At 36.2% G+C, this 27,940-nt stretch overlaps 2 protein-coding genes, 1 non-coding gene and 1 pseudogene across 3 annotated transcripts; 2 read left to right on the top strand and 2 right to left on the bottom strand.

Annotated features, from left to right (window-relative positions):
* Positions 1-195: 195 nt before the first annotated feature.
* On the top strand, positions 196-13,462 carry LOC105883328 (olfactory receptor 56B34-like). Its single transcript, XM_076001393.1, is given in 2 exon segments — positions 196-367; positions 12,468-13,462. Coding segments are annotated over 2 exon segments (1,167 nt in total).
* Positions 9,695-27,873, bottom strand: LOC105883467 (olfactory receptor 52B2-like). The gene has a single exon (XM_076002230.1). It carries the CDS (start codon positions 25,440-25,442, stop codon positions 24,495-24,497), a length of 948 nt encoding a protein of 315 aa, XP_075858345.1. The 5' UTR covers positions 25,443-27,873; the 3' UTR covers positions 9,695-24,494.
* LOC142870859 (small nucleolar RNA U13) lies at positions 12,194-12,302 on the bottom strand. Its single transcript, XR_012919188.1, has one exon. It is a non-coding gene; the product is annotated as a small nucleolar RNA U13 (small nucleolar RNA).
* LOC105883475 (cell division control protein 42 homolog pseudogene) lies at positions 23,662-24,212 on the top strand (annotated as a pseudogene).
* Positions 27,874-27,940: the final 67 nt, after the last annotated feature.

Below are 27,940 nucleotides of genomic sequence, written 5' to 3'. Positions count from 1 at the left end.
ATAAGGGATTGTAGTATTAAGGGATTGACTAGTACATAGAGAAAACTCTAAAGAATATAAAAATAGTAGATGTAAGGAAGAGCCACTGCCACTAGAGATGAGATAGATTACCTAGGAAAGAGGCTCCCTGGGCTGATTTCCAGGCCTTACTGGAGAAGGCACAGAATGGATAGAAAATGCTATCATGCTGTGCCGATGGAGCTTGTTAGAAATCCACATTGTAGGGTGTTCACCAGAGACTCTCTTCCTCAAAAGCACCCGCGGGAGATTACTGGGGGAAGCTGCTGGCCACCGGATGCTTCTGGCTGCCACGTACTGCAGGAGCGGGCACTGAAGAAGCTGTGCCTTCTACAGCTAAGCATGACAGGCAAGCATATCAGGGCCAGGAAGTAAAACCCTCTTCCAGGCTTTCAATAGTGAAAATAGTGAATTAAGAAACTCCAAGGGCAAACAAAAAGCAAATAAACTGGCACAAATTGTCATCATCAACTTTGTTAGAATTAGTCAAAAGTTTACAGCAACAAGGTGAACACTTGAACTTTGTGGCATTCTAACTCACACTGGCCCCCAGTCAGTGGCAGTCTGGAAAATAGCAGCTCATGTTTTCTGGATGGGTTTATGGGGCAAGGAGGAGTAGAGCAGACTTTGTTCTTAAGGAATTGTAGTTATTTTGACCCATCTGGTGGCTCACTAAAGGGCAGGTTGCCTTTATTTCACCTACCTTGGAATTCCCTTAGAGTGGCAGCTACCTAGGAATCTTTGTCAAAAATATTTTTTAAAAAGCTGTATTAATCTCTGCCATCTGAAACCAAAAAAAATTTAAAAGTGACAGCTGGAGAAATAGACACACTGAAAAGCTTGGGAGGAAAGACTGGGGAACAAGGGCTTTGAAAAGCTCCTACAGGCCAGGCGTGGTGGCTCACATCTGTAATCCTAGCATTCTGGGAGGCCAAGGCGGGAGGATCACTCAAGGTCAGGAGTTTGAAACCAGCCTGAGTAAGAGCGAGACCCCGTCTCTACCAAAAATAGAAAGAAATTAATTGGCCAACTAAAAATATAGAAAAATTTAGCCAGGCATGGTGGCGCATGCCTGTAGTCCCAGCTACTCGGGAGGCTGAGGCAGAAGGATCCTTGAGCCCAGGAGTTTGAAGTTGCTGTGAGCTAGGCTGGTGCCACGGCACTGTAGCCCAGGCAACAGAGTGAGACTCCTCCATCTCAAAAAAAAAAAAAGAAAAGAAAAGCTCCTACATGTATCTGGGAATCTAGACAACCACAAGCATGCCCAGGGTGAGTGCTCCTCAAAAAACACCTTCCATCCTCACCCCTAGCTCACCATCAGGCTCCGTACAGGTACGATATGAAGATTAAGGCAGAGTTGTAAACTACTGGGTTGAATGTTGAAGGCATGCTTCAACTCACACACAGAGTTCATCTACAAAGAGTGGAATTTTTTCTTATTCCAGGAATTTAAATTTCTGTTGAATCACAGCTGACTACCAAGCTAATCAACAGAGACTTCAGTAGCCACAAATAGCAATGAATACAGACTTTTCAAAATTGGTCCAGAATCACTAAAGAAACAACAGCAACCACAAGGAGCAACTACAAACTCTTATAGTTGAGGAGGCATTTGGAGGAGAATCTGATTTCCACAATTATTATTTATAATATTCAAAATGTCCACCTTTTAGCAAAAAAACTATAAAGGCATGCACAGAAATAAGAAAGTATGGCCAATACACTGGGGTAAAAAAAGAAATTAATAGAATCTGTCTGAAGAAGCCCAGGTATTAGGACTTACTAGACAAAAACTTTAAATCACATGTATATATTCAATGAGCTAAAGGAAACCTTGGACAAAGAACTAAAGCAAACCAATAGAACAGTGCCCCACCAAATGTAGCATATCAATAAAGAGAGAGAAATTATAAAAAGAAACCAAATAAAAATTCTGGAATTGAAATTTACTTTTCTATATATTCAAAAGCTCAATGAATTCCAAGTAGGATAAACTTAGAGATTTACATTGAGACATATTATATTCAAACTTTGGAAAGACAAAGACAAAGAGAGAATCCTAAAAGCAGCAGGAGAGAAGCAACTAGTCACATAAAAGGGATTCTCAATAATATTAACAGCTAGTTTCTCATCAGGAATCATGGAGGCTAGAAGTCAGATGACATACAAAAAGTGCTGAAAAAAAAAACGTCAACCAAGATTTTTTTTTTTCAACCAAGATTTTGATATCCAGCAAAACTATACTAAGAATAAAAGAAAAATTAAGGCATTTCCAGACAGTTCCCAGAATAACAAAAAAACAAAAACAAAAAAAGGAGTCCATACCAAGTAGAGCTACCCGACAAAAAACACCAATGGGAGTCCTTCAGAATGAAATGAAAGGACACTAAACAGTAATTCAAATTTGCGCAAAGAAATAAAGAATACCAGTAAAGGTGACTGGCAAGGTAAATATAAAAGTCAGTAGTAATATATTTTATATTTATATATATATATATAAATATACATTAATATATTTATATGATTTAAAAGATAACTACTAAACAAAATTATAAATTTATTACTATATTAGTGGACATAGAATATACAAAGATGTAATTTGTGAGAATAACAAGATAAAGAGGGACAGAACTAGATAGGAGCAAAGAATTTGTTTATAGTCCATATCCATGGGTTCTACATCCACAGATTTAACCAACTGTGGATTAAAAAACTTGAAGAAAATGATAAATATTAATAATATACCAATAAAAATAATACAAATAAAAAATATAGTATAACAACTATTTATATAGCATTTACATTGCATTAGAAATTATAAGTAAACTAGAGATAATTTAAAGCATATAGGAGGATATCATAGATAATGCAAATAGTACACCATTTTATGTGAATGACTTGAACATCTACAGGTTTTGATATCAGTGGGGGGTCCTGGAACAATTCCCCCATGGATACACAGGAACAATTGTACTATTCAAACTAAATTAGTATTAATTTAAACTAGATTATTATAAATTGTTATAACATGTTATATAACATTGTTATAACATATTATAACATGTTACAAATTGTTATAACATGTTAATTGTAATTCCCAAAGCAAGGCTAAGAAAATAACCAAAAATATGTAGTAAAAAGAAAGAAGGGGATAAAAATGATATACTACAAAATATCCATATAACATAGAAGAAAGCAGTACTGCAATAATTGAGGAATAAAAAAGATATAAGACATAGAACAACAAGTAGCAAAATGACAGAAGTTCTTCCTTATCAATAATTAAGTGTGAATAAATTAAACTTTCTAATTAAAAGGTACAAATTGCCAAAAATGGATTAAAGAAAACATATATATGCTGTCTATAAGCAACTTACATTAAAACCAAAAACACAAATAGGTTGAAAATAAATGGATAGAAAAAGATATTCCATGAAAATTGTAAGCAAAAGGAAGCTTACAAAAGGAAGCTGTATTGTATTAGTATACAATGTATTAGCACATAATGGTCCCCCCTTATCTACAGTTTCACTTTCCATAGTTTTAGATACCTGTGTGGTGAACCACAGTCTTAAAATATTAAAGGGAAAATTTCAGACATAAACAACTCATAAATTTTAAATTGCACACTATTCTGAATGGCATGATGAAATGTGATGCCACTCTGTTCTGCCCTGTATGTAAATCATCCCATCGTCCTGCTTATTCACGCTGTATGTGCTATCCACCATTAGTCACTTAGTAGCCATCTTGAGTATCAGTTAGACTGTTGCATATAGAGTATATAGGGTTTGGTACTACCCATGGTTTTAGGAATTCCCTGGAGGTCTTACAACAAAACCCCCACAGATAAGGGGAGACTACTATATTGCTATGCTAATATCAGGCAAGACAGACTTTTAAAAATTGTTACAGGCCGGGCGCGGTGGCTCACGCCTGTAATCCTAGCTCTCTGGGAGGCCGAGGCGGGCGGATTGCTCGAGGTCAGGAGTTCGAAACCAGCCTGAGCAAGAGCGAGACCCCGTCTCTACTATAAATAGAAAGAAATTCATTGGTCAACTAATATATATAGAAAAAATTAGCCGGGCATGGTGGCGCATGCCTGTAGTCCCAGCTACTCGGGAGACTGAGGCAGGAGGATTGCTTGAGCCCAGGAGTTTGAGGTTGCTGTGAGCTAGGCTGACGCCACGGCACTCACTCTAGCCTGGGCAACAAAGTGAGACTCTGTCTCAAAAAAAAAAAAATAAAATAAAATAAAATAAAATAAAATAAAATAAAATAAAAATTGTTACAAAACATGAAGAGGAATATTACATAATGATAAAAAGGTAAATCCATCAAGAGACTGCAACAATTAGACACATATATGCATGAAACAACACAGCCCCAAAATAAATAAAGCAAAAACTGACAGAATTGAGGAACGAAGTAGTACAACAATAATATTGGGAGATTTTAACACACCATTTTCAATCATACATAGAACAACTAGGCAGAAGACCAATAAGGAAATAGAAAACTCCAATAACACTATAAACCAACTAGACTTAACCAACACATATAGAACACTCCACCCAACAACAGCAAAATACACACTCTTTATAAGAGCACTTAAAACATTCTCCCAAGGTAGAACATATGGTCTATTGTATGGTAGGTCATAAACAAGATTCTTTAATTTTTAAAAGATTGAAATCAGGCAAAGTATCTTATCTGACCATAAGGAAATGAAATTAGAAATCAATAACAGAAAGAAACTTGGAAAATTAAAAAATATGTAAAAATTAAATAATATACTCATTTAAAAAATGGATCAAAGAAGAAAACAAAAGGGAAATCATAAAATATCTTCAGAGAAATGAAAAGGAAAATACAGCATACCAAAAGTTATGGAATACAGTAAAAGTAGAGTTCATAGGGAAATTTATGCTTACAATACCTATATTACAAAAGAAAAAAGATCTCAAATAAATAACCTAACATTCAACCTTAAGTAACTAAAAAAAGAAGCAAAAACTATACCTAAAACAAAAAGAAAGATGGACATAATAAAGATTAGAGTGAAGATATAAGAAAGAGAATAGGGAAAAAATAGAGAGGATCAACAGTACCGAGAGTTGATTCTTTTAAAAGATCAACAAAATTGACAAATTTTTGCTAGATAGACCAGGGAAATCAAGCAATAAAAATAAATAAAACCTTTGCTCACAGATTGCGTGACCTTACATATAGAAAATCCTAAAGAATTCACACACAAAAAAAAATAGAGCTAATAAATTCAGCAAAGCTACAGGGTACAACACTAACATGCAAAAATAAATTGCATTTCTACACACTAGTAACAAGCAATTCAAAAATGGAATTAAGAAAACAATCCCATTTATAATAGAATCAAAAAATACTTAGGAATAAATTTAACCAAGGAGGTTCAATTACTAGGGGAAAATTGAGTTGCTTCTATACAATAGAGGCAAGTAGACTGTGTTGGAAACCTTAGGTGATTCTCTGAGGTGCCTCTTAGTCATTCCATGCCTGACAGTAAAAGTTAGTGGAACCACCAAAACAGGGTAGAATGAGTTGGGATTCAGGCCCTTTGGGAATGAAGGTTTTGCTCATTCTACCAAAGGATGGGGAAATATGGTAGTTATCAGTTATTCCTTTGTGTGACGTGTTATAGAAATAAGAACTGTAGCAAGTTGTAATATTTTTATTTGCTTTTTATGTGTATGCTTTTATTTCTATATTTTAACCATTTTCTTCTCTCTCCTGTCCATTTAAAAACATTTTATTGCAGAGTTTTACAGGGAACAAATCATTTGGTTACATACATTGCCTTTGCACCACCCAACAAGTGTGCCCATCCCCCACACACACCCCACACTCATGAGGTGTAAATTTACCCATCCCCTCCTCCACCCTCCTACTTGCCCAACACGCTATGAATGTTACTTCCCATATGTGCACATTAGTGTTGATCAATTACTACCAATTCAATGGTGAGTACATGTGGTGTTTTTTTTCCATTCTTATGATATTTCACTTAGAAGAAGGGGCTGCGGCTCCATTCAGGATAATATAATAGATAGTTCATCATTTTTTAAGGCTGAGTAGTACTCCATGGTGTACATACACTACATTTTGTTGTATTTCTTTTGGATAAGTTGTTTGATAAACTAGATTGCAAGAAAATAGTCTTTCCCAGGTAAGACATTTCTATCAGGGAAGGTAATTTTATCACTCATTTGTTCCAATTTAATTAACACTAAAAGCATGATATCATGAATGACAACAGAGGCAAGTAGCCCTAGAAGAAGGAACATAGAAAAATACTGGAGAGGATTCTAGTAAGATTACATATATAATATATATCTATTATTTTTGGCAATTTAAGGTCATTAGCAAGAGCAATTTGTGTGATGTGGACACAAAAGTAAACTGCAATGAGATACAAATTATTCAGGAGGTAGAGAAAAGTAAGCAACATAAAGCGGTCACTCAAAGTTTACGAAGTAGGAAGCAGACAGGGGCAATCTCTGGAAGGGATGTGGAGTAAAGATACATTTGACACGAGGAGACGTCAGAACCTTCCTGTAAAAAGGGGCACATTGATCAGGTGGGCTGAATTAATGCCTGAGGAGCCTGGGGTGAAAAGTTGTCTATTTGCTGCACTGCCCATGGAATTTGGGCTGAATTGGTATACTTCCAGAAAGTACTTGGCTAACCCCACAGAGTACCTGGGTCCTACTCCCACTGCAATCTTAAAAACATTAGGTCCGCAAGGATGCTTGGATTACAGTAGGGAGGACCTGGAGAGCAGCACACCAGGACCAGGCATCTCAGAGATCTAATTAATACTAAAACGACAGACTCCAGGGATGTCAAGCAAGGACAGGGATTTGTTCTGAACAACAAAAGGCTGAACATAGGCAGCTGTGGCCAGGAAAACAGAAGCAGCTACAGAAGACATTGCCATCCTGAGAGCCTCCTCGCAGCCTGTCCTGAAGTAGTAAGTAACCAGCCAACGACTGAATGTTGAGAGGTGAGGGAATAGACATGGTCCATGTCCCGTAATTCTGTCCAGATCTCTGAATTTAATTACATGTCTGATCTTTGGTCTCCATGGTCAGCTTTTCTTGTTTGATTCTTCACCTTCAGTACTTCCCTTCTCTCAGGCTCTTCTCTTGTATAGGGACTAAGGTTTGTGATCAGGAAACAGTAGAGAAATGAGGCTGAGCTCTAAGATAGTCGGTGAATAAATGATAAACCAAGGGATCTACATAATAAATTCTATATCCAAGATTTCCAAAACAAAAAGCAACTCCAAACAAAAGACTACTTTATCATGTCTAATAAAAGACATGTAACTTTAAAAAAAAAACATATTTAAGGTAAATTGTAACAGAATTACCCATTAAATTCAACCAAAACGTCAAAGATGTTTGCCATCATAATTCTTTCACATTGATCACAAAATGTTCAACCATTTCATTGAGACATCAAAACAAAAATTAATCAGATTTTATGAGATATCAATATTTGAAAATTAATATCAATATTTGCAAGGAAGGAAAATATTATGGTTTACAATCAACTTTTTGCTCTACCTAGAAATTTTTCAAGTATTAATGGGAAAATTTTAAGAATTGACAATAGTTCAGCAAAATGGATGATATGTAAGATAAAATAACAAATCAAATAAAATTGCAATATATAAAATGATAAAAACAAGATGTTTACCAGCAATGACTAATTGGTTAATATAATACAAAAAAAAATCACAAAACATTTAAAAGTAGTACAGATTTAGCAAAGTGGATCAATGCAAGAGGAAATAAAAACTAATATAACACTAAAAAAAATCAATTAAATGGATTTCCATATGCCAGAAATATACATTAGAATGCATAATGCAGAAAAAACATATTCACTAAAAACATCCTAAAACACTGATAATGATAAGAACAGTGCAGTATAAAATTTTAATGAGATATTTAAAGATTTAAATAAAGGCAGAGGAGATCTATCTTTATGAATGAGAAAACTTGATATGTAAGACGTCAACATTTTTTTTCAAAATTAATCTATAGATTTAACATAATCCTTACTCAGCCACAAAAAACAATGGTGATCTAGCACCACTTGTATTATCCTTGTTAGAGCTGGAGCCCATTCTACCAAGTGAAGTCTCACAAGAATGGAAAAGCAAGCACCACATGTATTCACCATCAAATTGGTATTAACTGATCAACACTCAGTTGCACATTTAGTAGTAACATTCATTGGATGTCAGGCAGGTGGGAGGGAGGAGGAGGGTATGGGTATATTCACACCAAAGGGGTGCAGTGCACACCACCTGGGGAATGGACACACTTGAAGCCCTGACTCAGGTGGGGCAAAGGCAATATTTGTAACCTAAGCATTTGTACCCCAGTAATATGCTGAAATAAAAAAAAAAAAATTAAAAAAAACACAATCCTAACCAAAACCATGCTATTTTAGAACACAGGAATTCTAAAGTTAATCTAGAGAATAATGCATAAAAAGGGATTTAAAACCATAGAGAATAAGAGAAATATAGTCCTATTGCATATTAAATTTATTACAAAACTAGATTTTTTAATTTGGTTTGATATTGACACAAAAATAGCCAGAAAGAAATAGAAACAATAGGTTCTCAGAAATGAAATTTTATATACATATATATAAATTCACAATGTGACAAATAAGGCATAATAATCACTTGGTAAGAAATATAGAAGCCATTGCTTAATTATTTAAAAACTATTTATTTACATACCTCTCATTAAGAGCAAAATTAATAGCAAAATTAATTCCACGTAAATAAGCTATGTCACAAAATTAATAGGTCAACCATTAAAAATTAAAAGTCTAAAAGGAAGTGAATACTGGTCAAAATTTGAGTAAAGAATGACATTCTGTAATTGTTTCTGTTTTGGATAGTGGAATGTTTTGAGAATTTAATGAAAGCTAAACAGATTCTCTCACGAGAAAAATGTGAATATAGATAAAATGTTTCCATAGAAATGTAAGAAGTTCACAGACTCCCATGAGAACATCTATAAATCCCTGGTTAAAAAGATCTATTTTAATCTGGCATGATGCTTCCAAATGTGCTATCATTCTTGAGGCCAGGAGGTCAAGACCAGCCTGAGCAACATAGTGACACCTACCTCTACATTAGCTGGGAATAGAGGCACATACATTAGTATCAGTTACTAGGGAGGCTGAGGCACAAGGATCACTAAACCCCGGGAGTTTGAGGCTGCAGTGAGCTATGATGATGCCACTACACTCTAGCTCAGGCAACAAAGCAAGGCCTCGTCTCAGGAGGAAAAAAAAAGTCTTCTATTAATCTTAAAACATAGAAAAAACATAAAATGAAAATAGTATAGATATTATTTTTAAATATATATTTGCAACACAAATCAAACAAAATTGGGAAAAATGTTATAAAGTCATTTGATAATATTTAGTAGCCATTAAAATATGCTTATAAAGGTTTTAAATGTTTATAAAAAGTTTTCCAGTGTTAAGAAAAAGCACAGGATGAAAAATTCTATTTACATGAAACATCAACTGTGTAAGAAGATGACAAAGAAAAATTCTGAAATTAAATATTTAAAAATGTTAAACCTTTGTTTGCTGGGATATTGATTTCTCATTTTCTAAAAGAGCTATGGTTTTATTTTTCTTATTATTTTTTCTCAATTTCTTGGATAATATATATTTATTATAATCAATAAATGGCATAGCCATTCATTCTTTTCAGAGGTGGTGAGGGATAGAGTCTTGATGCTACATTTAGTGCTGTGAAATGAAGCAAATGCAGAGATTTGGAAAAGGTAATATTGATATCTAAATATTAGAGAAGGCAAAGTATTATTCATGGATAAAGGTAATAAAAAGAATTCTCAGATATTCAAGGATTCCCAAAGCATAATGCCCAAGTTCCCTTTTTGATATACTAACTTGAAAATATTCTCCAACCATTCAAGAATGAACAAAATCAAGAATGAAGAGAAGTGTTAAAGGACCAAAATAAGTCACAAAATGATTTAAACAAAAGCATCTAAATGTGTGCAATAATAACCTGCTGAATTTCCAAACTATTCCATAGAAAAATCTGGAAGTGGTTGGAAGTTTGTTGGTTATTTTCTCTCCTTACATTTTTATTAATAACATTGATCATTTAAAAATATAGCTGTAAGAATATCTTCAACATTACTTTCATAGACAGAAGAAGAAACAAATGATATTCCTAGCGGGTACTCAACTGTTGGCTACTATTGATGGAGGGAATGCTGGAAGCAAATGCTAAAGATTAAAACTTTTGCTATAGTTTAGTCACCTATTGGTGTTTTCAATATAGGATTCTTATGTAGGCAACTCATTCAACCTGTTTCCTCACATATGAATCACAACACCTGCATGGTGAAGAATAAATGAGATGGTTTGTGTCACAAATTATTTGCCAACCAAAAGCTCTCTCTAAAAGAAAGTCATGTCAAAGATCAGTTGTTTGTAGGTAGATGGTTTTGTATCTGGGTTCTCTGTTCTGCTCCATTGGTCTATACTCTATTTTTGTATCAATACCATTAGCAGACCACAATATACACTGGGAAAAAGAAACCCTATTCAATAAATGGTGCTGGGAAAATTGGATAGACACATGCAGAAGAATGAAAATGGACCCCTAACTCTCACCACTGACAAAAATTAATTCAAGATGGATAAAGGACTTAGATTTAAGGCATGAAACCATAGAGATTCTAGAGAAAAATGTAGGAAAAACTCTTCTAGATACCAGCCTAGGCAAAGAATTTATGAGAAAGACCCCAATGGCAATCATGGCAACAACAAATATTGATAAATGGGATTTGATGAAACTAAAAAGCTTCCACACAGCTAAGGACATAATCAACAGAGGAAATAGACAATCTACAGAATGGGAGAAAATATCCACAAGCTACACATCTGATAAAGGGCTAAGAACCATAATTTACAAGGAACTCAAACAGATCAGCAAGGAAAAAACAAACAACCTATTAAAAAGTGGGCAAAAGACATGAACAGAAGCTTTTCAAAAGAAGAAAGACAAATGGCCAATAAACATGAAAAAATGCTCAACATCACTAATCATCAGGGAAATGAAAATTAAAACCACAATGAGATATTACCTTACCCCAGTTGGAATGGCATTTATTAAAAAGTCCAAAAACAATAGATGCTGGTATGGATGCAGAGAGAAAGGAACACTTATACACTTTGGTGGGACTGTAAATAAGTATACCCTCTACAGAAAATAGTATGGAGATTCCTCAAAGAACTAAAAGTAGACCTGCCATTCAATCCAGCAATCCCACTACTGGGTATTTATCCAGAGGAAAATAAGTCATTTTATCAAAAAGATATCTTCACTGGAAAGTTTGCAGCACAATTCACAATTGCAAAGATGTGGAATCAACCCAAGTGCCCATCAATTCATGAGTGGATTAATAAAATGGGTATATGTATACCATGGAATACTACTTCATAAGAAAGATGAATTAATGCCTTTTAAAATAATCTGAATGGAACTGTGGAGACCATTCTCCTAAGTGAAGTATCTCCAGAATGGAAAAATACCACTTGTAATCACTATTAAACTGGAACCAACCAATGAGCACACATGTGCACATAGGGTAGTAAAACTCAGTGGAAAGCAATGGAGGTAGGAAGAGGACTTGAATAAACCAACCTAATGGGTACTATGAACGCTATTTGGGTGACAGGCACACCTATAGCCAGAACTCAAGCATTACAAACATGATCCATGTAACCTAAAATATCTGTACCCCCTTAATATTTTGAAATAAATAAAAATAAGAGAAAGGCATAGTCAGGGTTTCCATGATGGCTGCTTATTCTATTCCTGAAAGTCCTCAAGAAAGAAGACAACACTTCTGCCCTCTAACTTCACCTAATGAAAATCAGGTTCTTTATAATGTACATGTCCCCTGCTTTGTGTGCATGTTCCCAGTATAAATAATCCAGCCAGAATTTCAGAAAAATAAAGCTAGTAAATCTTCACTTTTATGCTGCCAAATATTCTGCTAAAATCCTTATCTTAACATCTACTGTCTGGTCTTTTTAATTTGTTTGATGGTTTGTTTCACATCAGATGGGTAAGGTGCCAGACAATACTAACAAGGTTTGAGGGAGGCACCACTCACACATGTGCATGAACACCCAATCATCATGCTTTGAGCTACGTAGAAAAGGATCCTTTCTGTTCTTACCTGAACTTTCCCCATGGGTCTCAAGGAGGATAGAGAATGTATTATGTTAAAAAGGACAGAGTTATTGTGGGTGAGCCTTATTCCCCTACAGAACTTTTGGTCCTCCACTGAGCTAACCACAGTCTTATTCTGTTTCCCCTTAATCCACAGGCAGATGCTGGGAACAAGACAACCAATGGTATAATATTGCCCTGAGAATAATGAATAGCTCAGGGTTTCAAGTGTCTGAGTTCATCCTGATGGGGCTCCCAGGCATTCATGAGTGGCAGCACTGGCTCTCCCTGCCACTGGCTCTGCTCTACCTTTTAGCTCTGGGTGCCAACATCCTCATCATGGTCACCATTCAACGTGAGCCCATGTTACATGAGCCCATGTTCCATTTTCTTGCTGTATTGGCAGTGGTAGACATTGGCCTGGCCACCACCATCATGCCCAAGATCCTGGCCATCTTCTGGTTTGACGCCAAGGCCATCAGCCTCCCTGAGTGTTTTGCTCAGATCTATGCCATCCACAGCTTCTTCTGTATGGAGTCCGGTATCTTCCTCTGCATGGCAGTGGACAGATACATAGCCATCTGTCACCCCCTCCAATATCCTTCCATAGTCACTGAAGCATTTGTGCTCAAAGCCACAGGACTCATGATGCTCAGGAATGGCCTGTTGACCATCCCAGTGCCTGTACTGGCTGCGCAGAGAAACTACTGCTCCAGGAAGGAAATTGACCACTGCCTCTGCTCTAACTTGGGGGTCACCAGTCTGGCCTGAGATGACATCACTATTAACAGGTTTTACCAGTTGGTCTTGGTATGGGTTGTTATTGGGAGTGACATGGGTCTGGTTTTTGCTTCCTATGCTTTTATTATTCGTTCTGTACTGAGACTGAACTCTGCTGAAGCAACATCAAAGGCTCTGAGTACCTGCAGCTCCCACCTCATCCTCATTCTCTTTTTCTACACAGCTATTATTGTAGTGTCCGTCACTCACCTGGCAGGAAGAAGGGTTCCCCTCATCCCTGTTCTTCTCAATGTGCTGCAGGTCATCATTCCCCCAGCCCTTAACCCCATGGTATATGCCCTTAGGACCCAGGAGCTAAGAGTGGCCTTCCAGAAGCTTCTTGGTTTGGGTGAGTTTGTGTCCAGGATGTGAAACAACTTCAAATGACAGAACATCACATGTAATACTGCAGAAAAAGCACAGATTTTGGAGCCCTACATTCTTTGGTTAATATTCCATCTCTCTCAATTGCTAGGAACATCAATTCAAATTAATTTACCTATTTTGTATAGCACTTAGCATGCTTTAAGCATTTCCCAAATAGTAATTCTTTTAATCTCTGTAACAACCCTATGAAGCAAACACAACTGTTATTTATACATTTTGCAGATGAAGAAACTGGGTTGGGAAACTTGCCCAAGGTCACATAGGAAGGAAGTTGCAGGGTGAGATTTGAACCAAACAGACAGGTCTCAAAGTCGCTGCTTTTAACCCTTTCTCTCTATTCAACTTCACAACTAATTTTAAAAAATGCTAATTAAGGTGACAAAACAAGTTGAAATTATGTATCAAAGAAAATTTCATTTAAAAGTTGTCAGAAATTTTCCTGTCTAATGGTAAAGACAGTAGATTTTAAGTCCTCCGGGACCTGCTTAATTATATAATTGCACGTCAAGAATTTGACAGAAATTATTTTGTCACTTCACAAACTCTTTACCAACTCTTGAGTTAATTTGCATTAAAGTCCTAAAAGGAATATCCTAACCACTTTATTGTTAACATTCAATACTACCTGAACTTCTCTAATGAATTAAGAAAATCCTAATGAAGTCTTAGAATTCATTGACAGTATAAAGGGTAAGAAAACTGACATATGTCCAGAAACAGAAAGAAGGAAAGGTTGGTAAAAGTGTTTCTTATTTATTTCAACACCAAAGTCTGGATCAGCAAAGGTGGATATTGGCTTTAGAATGGCATGTGGATAACGTTGGAAGACTCCCCTGATCCAATGACATGGCATTGTGGCAGATTTGGGGAAGAGAAGCCCAACTTGTGCCAGAACATTTGAAAGTCCAAGTGTAAGAAACTTAGGCCATTAAAACTCAAGCAGTCCTGAATCATCTTCCCTTTGATAGAGTCAGCTGGTTAGCAAGGGCATTATTATATCTATAGACAAGGCAAAATTGGACCATGTGTTTTCACCTATTTATAACAGTGATGCCACATAACAAGACCAGAAGTAATAACAGCTGAAAAACAGTAGTACACTAGTGGATGGATAAAATTTCTACTTCTTTTTTCCATATGTTGTTTGATATCTTTTGACGTTTCAAAGATGAAAAAAAATATGTCCCACAAAAAGATACTACAATTTCTTCTAATCTAGAAGATTTCTACTTTTACTAATACCTGATAGGATAATTCAGACAAAGCCTCCCGCTGATAATGAGCAAAAGTGATAAGCATTTTAAAATGAATATAAAGAGATTGGAAAACTAACAAATTAGTTAAAAATATGTGGCTAAGGCCCAATCACAAAAGAAAACTCAGAGAGACTTCCTTTCAGCCCCAACATGTAAGGAGAGCTTAGAAGTTGTCCTCTCCCATTCTCATTAATAAATCAAGAAAAATCTTGACAAGCTGAAAATCAACCATTTTTCTTGGACCAATCAGAGAATTGAGGTCACAGGGCTAACCAACACCCTGGAGTCAGAGAAATACCCTTCCCTTAAGTGTGATATGGCTCCAGTACAGGTTTTTTCCCTGGAGTACAGTTTTTTCCCCTTTATCAGGTTGAGGAAATTTCCTTCTATTTCTAGTTTTTAGTTGCTTATATTATGGAAGGGTGTTGGATTTTTGTCAAATGTTTTTCTGCATGTTCAGATAATCATGTGGTTTTCTTTCCTATTCTATTCATATGATGTCTTGTATTAATTGATTTATTGATATTAAATGAATCTTATATTTCTGAAATAAATCATACTTGATAATGGTGTATAATCTTCTTGATATATAGCTAGGTTCTATTTGCTAGTATTTTACTGAGGATTTTGTGTCTAAATTTATTAGAGATATTGGTCTATAGTTTTCTTTTCTTGTGATGTCTTTGTCTTGTTTTGGTATCAGGGTAATACTGATCTCATAGAATGATTGAGAAAATGGTCTCTTTCTTCTATTTATCGGATGAATTTGTGAGGAACTGGTATCAATTCTCCTTTAAGGGTTTTGTAGAATTGCCAAATGGAGTCATTGGGTTCTGAGCTTTTATTTGTTGGTAGTTGTTTATTTTTATTTTTATTACTATTAGTTAAATATCTATACTGTTTAGAGCTCTATTGATATTTTCTTCAATTTGGTAAATTAAACTTATAAAAATTAAGCAACAAACTCTTGAATAACCACTGATCAAAAAAGAAATCATGGAGAAATTAAATAATACTTTGAGATAAATGAAAATAAAGACACAGAACACTAAAACTAAAACTTATGGGATGCAGCTAAAGCTGTGAATCGAGGGAAGTTTTATTGCTATTAACACCTATATAAAAAAAATCTCAAATCAATAAAATAATCTTCCACCTTAAGACACTGTGGTCAGGCACCATACTTTATATAATTTCATTCCTTTTAAATTTATTGAGTCTTGTTTTATGACCTAGTTTATGTTCTACCCTGGAGAAGAATGTTCCATGTGCACTTGAGAAGATTCTATTTTTGGCTGGAGTGTTCTATTAACGTATATGTCTTCTAGGTCTAGTTATTTTATAGTGTCTCTATTTGTCAGAGTTCACCAGGGAAACAGAACCAACAGAAAATTAACATGTATGTGTGTGTGTGTGTGTGTGTGTGTGTGTGTGTGTGTGTGTGTAGAGAAAGAGAGAGAGATTTATTATAAGAAAGAGATTTATTATAAGAAATTGGCTCACAGGATGATAGAGGCCAACTAGTCCCAAAATCTCCAGTCACCAAAGTGAAACCTGGAAGAGCCAATGGTATAATTCCAGTCCAAGTCCAGAGGCCTGAGAACCAGGCGAGTTGATGGTACAAATTCTAGTCAGAATGAAGGAGAAGATCAATATCCCAGCTCAGGGCAGTAAGGAGGAGGAGTTCCCTCTTACACATGGGAGGGTCAGCCTTTTCTTTCCATTTAAGCTTTCAACTGATTAGTATGGATGACTACCCCCATGGTAGTCAGGATAAATCACCCTAGCCATTACAGTAACTCCATTCTTTGTCTGTTGGTTTCAAAGACATGAGGAGCCCAAAGTGGCCAGACAGCAGTCTTACTTCCAGTTCAGTGGAATCATTGTTGTGTCTCCTGGTAGAAGTATTCCTGTTTCTGAAACTAAGAACTCTAGGCCAGTGGAGCATAATGTCATGGTAGCAGGAAGCAAAATATTTGCTAATGGATCACTAGGGGTAATAGTGAGTAGTGCTGGTCCCATTTCCATTCCTTGATTCCTGGACTTATGAATCCTAATTATGGAGGAAACAGCATCATATATTGGACACTAATTTAGAGCTTATATAGCCTTCTGGAAAACTGTTCTAGCTCTGCAAGGTATTGTCACCTAGCTGGCACTGTAACTGAATCTTCAAAAAGCCATCCTACCATGCTATCAAGCCAGCTGCTTCTGGATGGTAGGGAACATGGTAATACCAATGGATTCCATGAGCATGGGCCTTTAATGTCCATATTTCTAGCATGCATCTTGTAATTCTTCACATATCTAGCCATTACCCATTTCCAAAGCTGCTTCCACATTTTTAGTTATTTGTTACCATAGCACCCCACTTCTCAATACCAAAATCCATCTTAGCTTGGACTGCTATAACAAAATACCCTAGACTGGGTGGCTTAAACAACACTAATTTATTGCCTCACAGTCCTAGAGTTTGGAAGTCTAAGATCAGGGTGCCATGATGGTTAGTTTTTAGTGAGGGCTCTCTTCCTGACTCGTAGATGGCTGCATTCTTGCTGTGTTAACCCATGGTGGACAGATCAAGCAAGCTCTCTAGTGCTTCTTCTTAAAAGAGTACTAATCCCATCTTAAGGGCCCCACTCTCATGGCCTCATATAATCTTAATGATCTTCCAAAGGTCCCATCTCCAAATACCATCACATTGAGCATTAGGGCTTCAACATGTCAATCTGGGGAGGAAACAATTCGGTCCATAGCAATTTTGTGGAAGTTTTCTATTTCCTTGCTGATTTTCTGTCTGTTATTCTATCCATTATTGAAAGTGGAATATTGAGGTCTATTGCTATTATTGTTGAATTGTTTATGTCTCATTTAAACCTTGTCAGCTTCTGCTTTATATTTTTTGGGGATCTGTTATTAAGCATATGACAAATGAATCTTTTTTTCCATAGTGATGATTACAAGAGGCTATGCGTAACTGAGACCCCAGTCTGACAATCAAAGCAAGTGAGAATTTGTCTTATGAACCTCAAAACACTTTCCTTCACTTTTGAATGTTCTAAAAATTAAAGATAACTTCTGTGTGCTATATATATATATTCTTGAAGTGATCAGATATGCCTGTAGTGATTTAGCTTATTTTATAACTTTGTTAGTTCTTTCAGGAAAGCTGGGCTGAATTTGGATTTTAGTTTATTGGGTTACATTACAACCTCAGATCTCTTATAGCCTTAATATAATTGTAATTTTATAGATTATTTGATTTCTTTTAGGGTAGAAGCAACACTCCCCTGTGACTCTTTACATCCCAAGGGGGACAAAGAACTCCTTAGCTGCATTTGGAACAGCCCATCTTGAAGTATCTACTTAATGCTAGTAATAATAATTTAAAGCAAGAAATTCATGAGTACTCTACTCAGTTGCCTTTTTAAAATAAAGTAAAACTAAAATAAAATCATTCTACCTTTTAAAGCTTAAGAGGCCCGAGTTTGGAAGAATTTCTCCTGAATGTTTAATCTTTGCCCTCTATGACAGCCTGGGCAAAGCCACACATCCATAATTCAAGTTCAACCTTGCAGAGCCTACATACTATGTGGCTCAGTCCCCCTAAAAGTCCTTTTCTATGCTGAGGCCATTGGCCACAGGGATTTGCTAAGGTCTATTCTGCACTACCCCCCAGACTTTCCTGAAGCCATGGATTTCTGTTTCTTTAATGAGGCCCACCTTCTTATTGAGGTCCATGATCGATACATTTTTTGAAGTATGAATGATTCCTAAGCTTTGCTAAAGTCTGATAAAATGTAGATAGGGGCCTTGCCTTTTCTTTGGCCTGCCTACAATTTGCTAAGGGCCAGTATATTCTGCCCTGCCTCTACAAAACAGCTAATTACTGGTTACAATAACTCACTAAGGTCAATACCTTGCAGTCCGTAAGGCTTGAAGCCACTCATTCAGCCATGACAATTAAAAGTCAGCTACACAGCTATAAAAAGCAGCTTCAAAGACCCAAATGTCTCTATAAACTAAGGCAGGCCTTTGGATGCAAATAGGGAGGAAAAAAAACACCAAAACATGTATTTTGAATGCCCAAATTATAGGTTTTTAAACCTTTCTCAATATGTTCTGTCAATGAACCAAACGTTAACAATGTCTTAGGCAAACTGACCTTCAAAAACTGCAAATTGTCCTGCACACGTGGGACCTTTATAACTAGAGTTACCACATGGCTAACAGCTACAGAGATACATGCTCCAGAGACAAGAAGAAAGAAAGAGACTGAGTTCTATCTGTCCATTTTTTCCTTTACATTCACTAATCAGATTAAGATACCTACTCTGAAGAATGAGTAAAGATGGAGAGAAGCCAAAAGTATTATGACAATAGATTGGCCTGCATATGTGTATACCCTTTACATAAGTGACTCCATCTTAGAAAAAGACTCCATTTTAAAAGGTATAATGCCAACAGGGACCAGATGCCTACCCACTGTACCCAATCAGATAAGAGCAAAACCCTTTACTATCAGTCCTCCCCAGATGACTCAAGAGCCATGAAAAGAGCAGAACTTTTCCAGCCAGCTCTGGATGTTTCTATAGCAATTATCCTGTGGTCACTCCTAATAAGCAACTGGCATATGCTGCCAAACACTCTGCCTGAATCAAGAAATCTTCCTTGCCTGTAGTCCTAGCACTTTGAGAGGCTGAGGCAGGAGAATCACTTGAGACCAGAAGTTAACAACCAGCCTGAGCAAGAACAGGACCCTGTCTCCACAAAAAATATCCAAATTAGCCAGACATGGTGGCACACAACTGTAGTCCCAGCTACAACAGGGTTAGGAAGGAGGATCACTTGAACCCAGGAGTTTGATCTATGATCAAACTGCCACTGCACTCTAGCCCAGGTGACATAGTGAGATGCTGTCTCAAAAAAAAAAAAAAAAAGAATGAATCTTCCTTGCAAGATGCTGACCACTCCACTGATGACTGACCAGATCAGCCAGGGCATTCTTCTTGTCCATGTCACTTTCCTTGGACTGGTTCGTTAATTACCTTTCCTATCCCCTTTTTTGCTCAATTTTTAAGTGTTACTTTGTTTAAAGTGGAAATTTTAATCTATAACATTTATACAATGATCAAGTATACTACTATGTCTGATATACAATATTGACTGACTTGTGGAATGGCTTGAGCCTGTGTGTCCACAGCTCTGACTACCAAGTAAATGGGCAATACTAAGGAGAACTACCTCCTTGAGAATTTCACATAGCTCATAACTTTTATGACTGAAATACCATCAATAAAATCTGACATTGTAAAAAGACACAAATGGGCCATGCATGGTGGCTCATCCCTGTAATCCTAGCACTCTGGGAGGCCTGGGCGGGAGGATTGCTTGAAATCAGGAGTTCAAGACCAGCCTGGCAAGAGTGAGACTCTGTCTCTACTAAAAATAGAAAAAATTAGCCAGGCACAGTAGTGTGCACCTGTAGTCTACATGCCTGTAGTCCCAGCTACTCAGGATGCTGAGGCAGGAGGATCGCTTAAGCCCAAGAGTTTGAGGTTGCTGTGTGCTAGGCTGATGCCATGGCACTCTAGCCTGGGCAACAGAGTGAGACTCTGTCTCAAATAAACAAAAAAAAAGGAGACACAAATGTGCATGGATCTGGTTATCTCTAACTTTGCACCACTCATAACAATATGGCAGAAAACATCAGGAAAGGGGAAAGTGTGCCTCCCCTAGCATTAATAAACAAACAAGATTGTGTGTAGCTATATATAAGAGGAACTAGATTATAGTAGCTTAATCAAATTAGAACTTATCTATCTTATGCCACACACCCATCCTCCCACTTACCCCCAAACACCCACACCCAGAATCAGGCAGTTCAGTGTTATTAAGACACCTCTATTATGACATCAGAGAACCAGGCTCTTTCTATCTTTCTGCTCTTCCATCCTAAGCTATGGCTACTTCCACATTAAACTCCATATTCCAGAGAAAAAGAATAAACAAATGAAATGGGAAGCTTCAACAGATTTTTACTCACAGCTGGGATTAGTCAAAAATGAGTCTGATATTTATCTCTAGTTATGAGGAAGACTCAAGACTAGAGTCTAAAACTAAAATTTTGGTATTTTAGTTTCCAAGCCTCTAATAGAGGAAGCTTTGGAAAGATGAGATTGAATGAGTGTTGAATGAACTAATTCTCAGTAAAAACAGACAATACACATAACTTTCTTTTCATGCAATATTTTCAAAAATTGAATCAACAGAGTAAAAAAGCAATGTACAGAACGGGAAAAAGTACTTGAAAATCATATATCTGATAAGAGATTAATATCCAAATACACAGAACCTCTAAAACTCAGCAACAATGAAAAAATCAGATTCAAAACTGGGTAAATGACTTATATAGACATTTCTCCAAAGAAAATATACCAATGGCTAATAAACAAATGAAAACACACTCAATATAACTAATCATTAGGGAAATACAAATCAAAACTGCAATGAGATACCACCTCATACCCATAGATGGTTTCTATTAAAAAGAAACACAGAAAATAGCAAAGATGTGGAGAAATTGGAACACTTGTACACTGTTGATGGGAACATAAAATAATACATACACTGTGGAAAACAGTATGGTGGTTCCTCAAAAAATTAAAAACAAAATTACTATAAGATCTAGCAATTACAAATCTGGGTATATACTCAAAATAATTTAAAGCCAGATGTATGGAAGAGATATTTCTATACCCATGTTCACTGTAGTATTATTCATAATAGCCAAAACATGGAAGCAACTCAAGTGTCCATCGACAATTGAATAGATAAACAAAATGTGTATATGGATACAATGGAATATTATTCAGATTCATTCTTCTGCACGTAGCTAACCAATTTTCCCAGCACTATTTATTGAAAAGAGATTCTTTTCCCCAATGTATATTTCTGTCTGCTTTATCAAAGATTAGATTACCATATGCAGATGGTTTCATCTCTGGAAACTCAGTCCTGTTCCAAAGATTGATGCCTCTGTTCTTATGCCAGTACCAGGCTGATTTAATTATTATTGCTTTATAGTACAGCTTGAAATCTGGAAGACTGATGCCTGCCAGTTAGTCCTTTTTACTTAAGTTGCTTTGGCTATACCAGGTCTTTTCTGGTTCCATACAAAGTGAAAATCCCCAAACAACAAATACTGGTGATGGTGTGGAGAGACAGGAACACTCTTACACTGCTGGTAGAAATGCAAATTAGTGCAACCTTTGTCAAAAAGAACTTGGAGATACCTCAAAGAGCTAAAAATAGAAATACCATTCAATCCAGCAATAGCATTATTAGGCATCTACCAAAAGAGCATAAGACATTCTATAATAAAGACATCTGCACCCGAATGTTTATGGCAGCACAATTTACTATTGCAAGGACATGGAAACAACCCAAGTGCCCGTCAATTCATGACTGGATTATTAAAATTTAGCATACGTTCACAATGGAATATTACTCTATTTTAAGAAATGACAGTGAGCTAGCACCAATTATATAAGATCGGAAGAATGGGCTCCACATGTACTTGCCATCCAATTGGTACTGACTGATTAACACTATATTGCTCAAATGGTAGTGGTGTTCACCAGGGATTCAGGGGTTGTGGGGGTAGACCCACATATGAGAGATGCCATGAGTATTGTGGAGGGGAAGGGCATACTTCTAACCCTTGCTAGGGAGAGGCAAATGTATAAAATGCAACCAAAATGTTTGTACTCTCATATTTTCTTGAAATAAAAAAAAAAAGATGGAGGGATCCAGGATTCCTGACCCACCAAATGGAGGAGAGATACTATTGACATACACTATACTTTGAGAGAAGAATGAACTTTGTTTTGTTAATTCACTGAAATTGTATGTTTTTTATAGCTTGATGGCCTAGGCTATCCTTTCTATTACAGACATGTTTATTTTGAGATACCTACTAGACATACCACTGGAGATGTCAAGAAATAACTGAATATATGAATATGGATCTCAAGGGAAAGACTCAGATGGAGGTATCAATTTGGAAGTCATCATAATTTGGAAATGGAATTTAAGGTCATATAACTGGCTCTGATTAGGAAAAGGTAGAGACAAGAGGATATAGAATTATAGAATATTCGCTTTCTTCATCTTTCTAACATCTTTCTAACATCTAACATTAGCTTTCTTCATCTTTCTAACATCTTTCTAACATATTGTGTAATATATCATTTTTCCTGTTATCAATGTGACTCCATAACTTGCTCTTTGTTCATATGTTCAACTCAGACCCTTGGCTTTCTATGGGTACTGCCTATGTATGTGTCACTCATCCCAATTCCTGGATGAGTAAAGGAATTTTTTAAATATAATAATGAGGATAGTTTCTTAGTTTTTTTTAAAGTACTTTTTCATATTTGTTACCTAATTTAATCTATAAAACAAACTTATTATAATGACAATGACGTTGGAGATGACTATAGTCATGATATAGTCTTGGAAGGTAAGCAGGAGAAGACAGAGGAGCCTCTGGAAGCACTGGAAATCTCATGTACATCAAATTTAAGATGTCTTCCTCATGAGACAAACTTCAAGTTAGAATTATAGCTAAGGCTAAGATTAACATCCCATATAATGCTGGGCAATGTGCAAAGTAGTTTATATATTTAATCCTCACATAAACTTTAGAACATAGATATAAGTGGTTTAATTTTAGGACTAAATTTCCAAAAGATGAGAACTTCCCCTTGATTTTCAAAAATCAGAAAGTTAAGGAGCTGGGGTCAAGTGCGTGCCCCTGTCCAGCAGCTGAGGAGACCCCACAGAGTGCTGCCAACGCCCAGGTGAAGAAATTGAGGTCAACATCAGATTTGAAATACTTGAAGTAGATACAAAATTATTTCAGCAATGCTCACAATTAACTGCTTTGTTGTGAGTGATGGTACTATCAATAAGATATGTCTCCTGATATCCTATACAACAAACAAATTTCCATCTGAATATGTACTGATTGTTTTTGACAGCTATGCAGTCAAAGTTATGATTGGTGGAGAGATATATATTCTTGGGCCTTTTGATACTGACAAAGGATCATTAATATGATAGATTATGACCACTGAGTTATCCACAAACAGATGTAATTCTAGTCTGTTTTTCAGTGGTCTCTCCTTCCTGATTTGAAAATGTGAAAGAAAAATGGGTACCTGAGATAACTCACTACAGTCCAAAGACTCCTTTCTTGCTTGTTGGGATGCAAATTCATCTCAGAGATGACCCTCTCTACTATTGAGAACCTTTCCAAGAACAAACAGAAGCCCATCACTCCGGAGAAGTCTGTTAAGTATGTGGAGTGTTCTGCACTCACACATATAGGCCTAAAGAATGTATTTGACAAAGCACTATTGGCTTCCCTGGACCCTCCAGAACCAAAGAAGAGCCACAGATGTGAACTGCTATGAACATCTATCTCTTCAGAGCCCTTTCTGCACAGGGGGTGTCGGCCTCATTAAAAGCAATATTTAACCTAAATTAAAGATTAATCATTAAAAATTTTTTGCAATAATAAAAAAAGAAAGGAAAGGAAGCAAGGAAGCCAGGATTTGAATCTAAATATATTTTATTTCAAAGCCCATGTATGCTTTCTTCTACAACACACTATAGTGCCCAAACTTGGAAATTTGATTGACAAGTTCTCTTTTCTCCTATGATAAGAGAAAACTATGAAGGAACCATGAGTTGTCTTAAGACTTCCCCACAATAGATAACATGTGAGCCAAACTGTCCCTGATTTGCTTGGTCTTTGCTCCATAGATGATGGGGTTAAGCATGGGGGGAACTAATACGTAGAGATTTGCCAGAAGGATATGGACATGGTGGGGGATATTCTTGCCAAAGCGGTGGGTCAGGAAAGTAAAAAAGGATGGGATGAAGAAGAGAAGAATAACTCCAATGTGAGAACCACAGGTATTGAGAGCCTTGTGCCGCGCATCCTGGGAAGAAAGTCTAAACACAGCTTGGAGGATCAAAGTGTAGGAAACACCAATGAGTGCAACATCTACCAAAACTGATGCCATTGGCACTGAGAAGCCATACCAAATATTGACAGTGATGTCAGCACAGGCCAGTCGGGCCACCCCAATGTGCTCACAGTATGAGTGGGGGATGATATTGGTCCGACAGTATGGCAGTCTCTTCAGCAAGAATATGATAGGAAAAATTGTCCCAATGCTCCGTCCCCAGATGGCCAGGGTCATTTTTCCAATTGCCACAGGAGTTAAGATGGCTGTGTATCTCAAGGGAGTACAAATGGCCACAAAGCGGTCAAATGCCATGGCCAGCAGGATTCCTGACTCAGCCACAAAAGCAACATGGATGAAAAACATCTGGGTAATGCAGGCATCAAAAGCTATCTCCCCAGCATGGAACCAGAAGATAGCCAGAGCCTTGGGTACAGTGGTTGTGGACAGCAGAATGTCAGTGCCAGCCAGCATAGATAGGAAGACATACATGGGTCCGTGCAGGGTGCGTTCACTGAAGACAACAAGAATGAGGGCTCCATTTCCCAAGACTGCAGTGATATACATGAGGCAGAAAGGAATGGAAAGCCAGGTATGGTATTGCTCAAGTCCTGGGATGCCAAGTAGGATGAACACAGTGGGATGAAAGGTGGTGAGATTAGCAGAAAACATTTCTGCTTTGGGAGTCTCTCTACAAAGACTAGAGAAAGTGAGAGTTAGTAGGCAGAGCCAGCTATAATTTCCACAAAAAGCTGAATGTTAGATCATGGAATCAATCATTAATGACTTGACTGAGAGTATACAATGTTATTCTTTCACTTAGCGCATTATCAATGCAAGCATAAATATAAACAAAGGTTTCTGATCACATCTCAGCAATGCCTAGAACCTATATATACCTACCTGTTCTCACTTACTCCCCTTGCTTAGACCTTAATCATCCTTCACCTGTTCTGTTGCAATAGCATCCCAAAATAATCCGATCTCCCCATCTGCCAGCTTCCCACCCTCAACCTCTTCAAATTCATCAGCTATATTGCATCTGGGTGGTGTGCCCAAAACAAAAGTCTTATTGTGTTTTCTTTTATAACCCTTATATAATGATTTATTGACTTATAAACTCCAAACTTCTCAATCATGCAAAGCCCTCCACAATCTCATTACTCTCTTCTCCAGCTTTAATCATTTTTAGGCACTCTAACAAAGCTAATAAGATCACCTGTACTAGCTATTCTCCACACAAAACCTGAGTTTTCCAACTTTCATGACTTTTCTCAAGCTTTTATCCTAACCCGGGAACATACTTTCCTACCTTTGGTGTTTGTTAAAGTTCTACGGATCTTCCAACTCATAACTTAAATATTTATCATATGTGAAGGCTTCCCCACGTTCAATCCCAGGTTTCTGACTTTCTGATTATTGACAAAAGGCAAGTTTTTCACATCTGAAAAATCTAGCCATATCTGTTAAATTAAACTATTCATACTTATTTTGCAAGAATTAAATTAAATACTTTCTATAAACTGCCTAGCAGAGTGCCTGGCAAAGAAACACTAAATAAATGCTAATTATTGCTATTGAATGGATCAGAACAACTTAATAGACATTTCAGAAAGTAATAAAAATACATTTGAAATTTAAAATGTAATAAAGCAACATTTCAATTTGGTAAGGAAAGAAAGGCTTATTCAATTAACGGTATTGGGATATTGGACTATGTTATTTTTGTGAGAGAAGAAAATTAGTTCCCACCTCACTCAGCAAATACAAATTCCAAATAAATTAAAGATGTGCATTTAAAAATAAAATTATAAACATATTTTAAAATATAAATATTGAAAAATTTAAACCCTCAGGAGAAAACATGGGAAAATACTTTGGGGGTTGGAAAGATGCTCTGAATAGGATAAGAAAAACAAACTTCATAGACAGTAGCAATTGAATGATGCAATTATGTAAAAATGTAGTCAAGGATAAACAATAATTCTAGGAGAAAAAATTATAAAACACATAATAAACAAAAAGGTTAATATACTTAAATACTAAAAGTTGGTACAAGTAAAAAAGGAAAAATTAGAAAATATGCAAAGAATCAAAATAGGCAATTCACACTACAAGGAAAACAGATGGCTAATATACATATGAATAGATGCTGAACCTTAAAAATATTAAAGAAATGAAAATCAGCATCGTATTGAAAAATTACAGTTCTCCTATCAGATTGGAAAACAGTCTCCAGTGCTGGTGGCAGGTAACTTAGAATAGCCATTTCCGAAAGTAATTTGACAATAGCTATTAAGAATTTTAACTGTGTAAATCTTTTAATCCAATAATTTCACTTTAGCCACCTACCTGCTGAAATTACAACATGAGAACATATAGATAGATCTATAAGGATATTCATTGCTACACAGTTGCAATAGCAAAAAAAAATTGTTGCAATTTCCATATCCATCAATAGGACAATAAATTAATTATGGTATATATTATAATGGAATGTTCTGTTCCCTTTAAAAATAAAAAAGTAAAACGATAGCATATAGTTAAATTCTCAAAAAGCAAATTAAAGATTAAAATGTATAAGGTAATTCTTTTTTATATATGCATATCGGATCACTTTACATTATAAGTAACATAAAATCTAACTCCATTTTGGCTTGGACACAAAGGGGATGTCTTTGTCCTATAACTGAGAAATATGTTTCTAGTTTGAGGTTTATCTAAAGATTTGAAATATAATCAGGGCCTCCATTTCTTTATAACTCTCTCAGACATCCAGGTGTTGACTCTCCTAGGATCAGGATTAAGATGAAATGAGTGTGGCACTTACCTTAGTTGCAAAATTTAAGTGGATACCAAAAAACATAGCAATCAAGATAAATAATATTTTAATGAAATGATTTTTAAAATGAAAATTAATGTAAAAAATCCATGATGAACAAAATATCAAAATATTAAATAAAGATACGATCTGACAATGCTATACTGAGCCATTATTTGGAGCCTGAGGCAAAAGGAAAAATGGGAACCCCTATATAGGTTGTAATGTATTTTTAATGGCTAAATTTTTCTACAATTTTATTTTGAAAATATTACTGATGAGTTTCTTACATTAAAGCTAGTAAAAATATAATAATTCTAATTTTATACAAATAAAATATTTAAACTTA

Source organism: Microcebus murinus, chromosome 4 (assembly GCF_040939455.1).
Source record: "Microcebus murinus isolate Inina chromosome 4, M.murinus_Inina_mat1.0, whole genome shotgun sequence".
Classification (NCBI taxonomy): Eukaryota; Metazoa; Chordata; class Mammalia; order Primates; family Cheirogaleidae; genus Microcebus; species Microcebus murinus.
The sequence above is the reverse complement of the archived record's forward strand: the minus strand, read 5'-3'. Positions and strand labels throughout refer to the sequence as shown.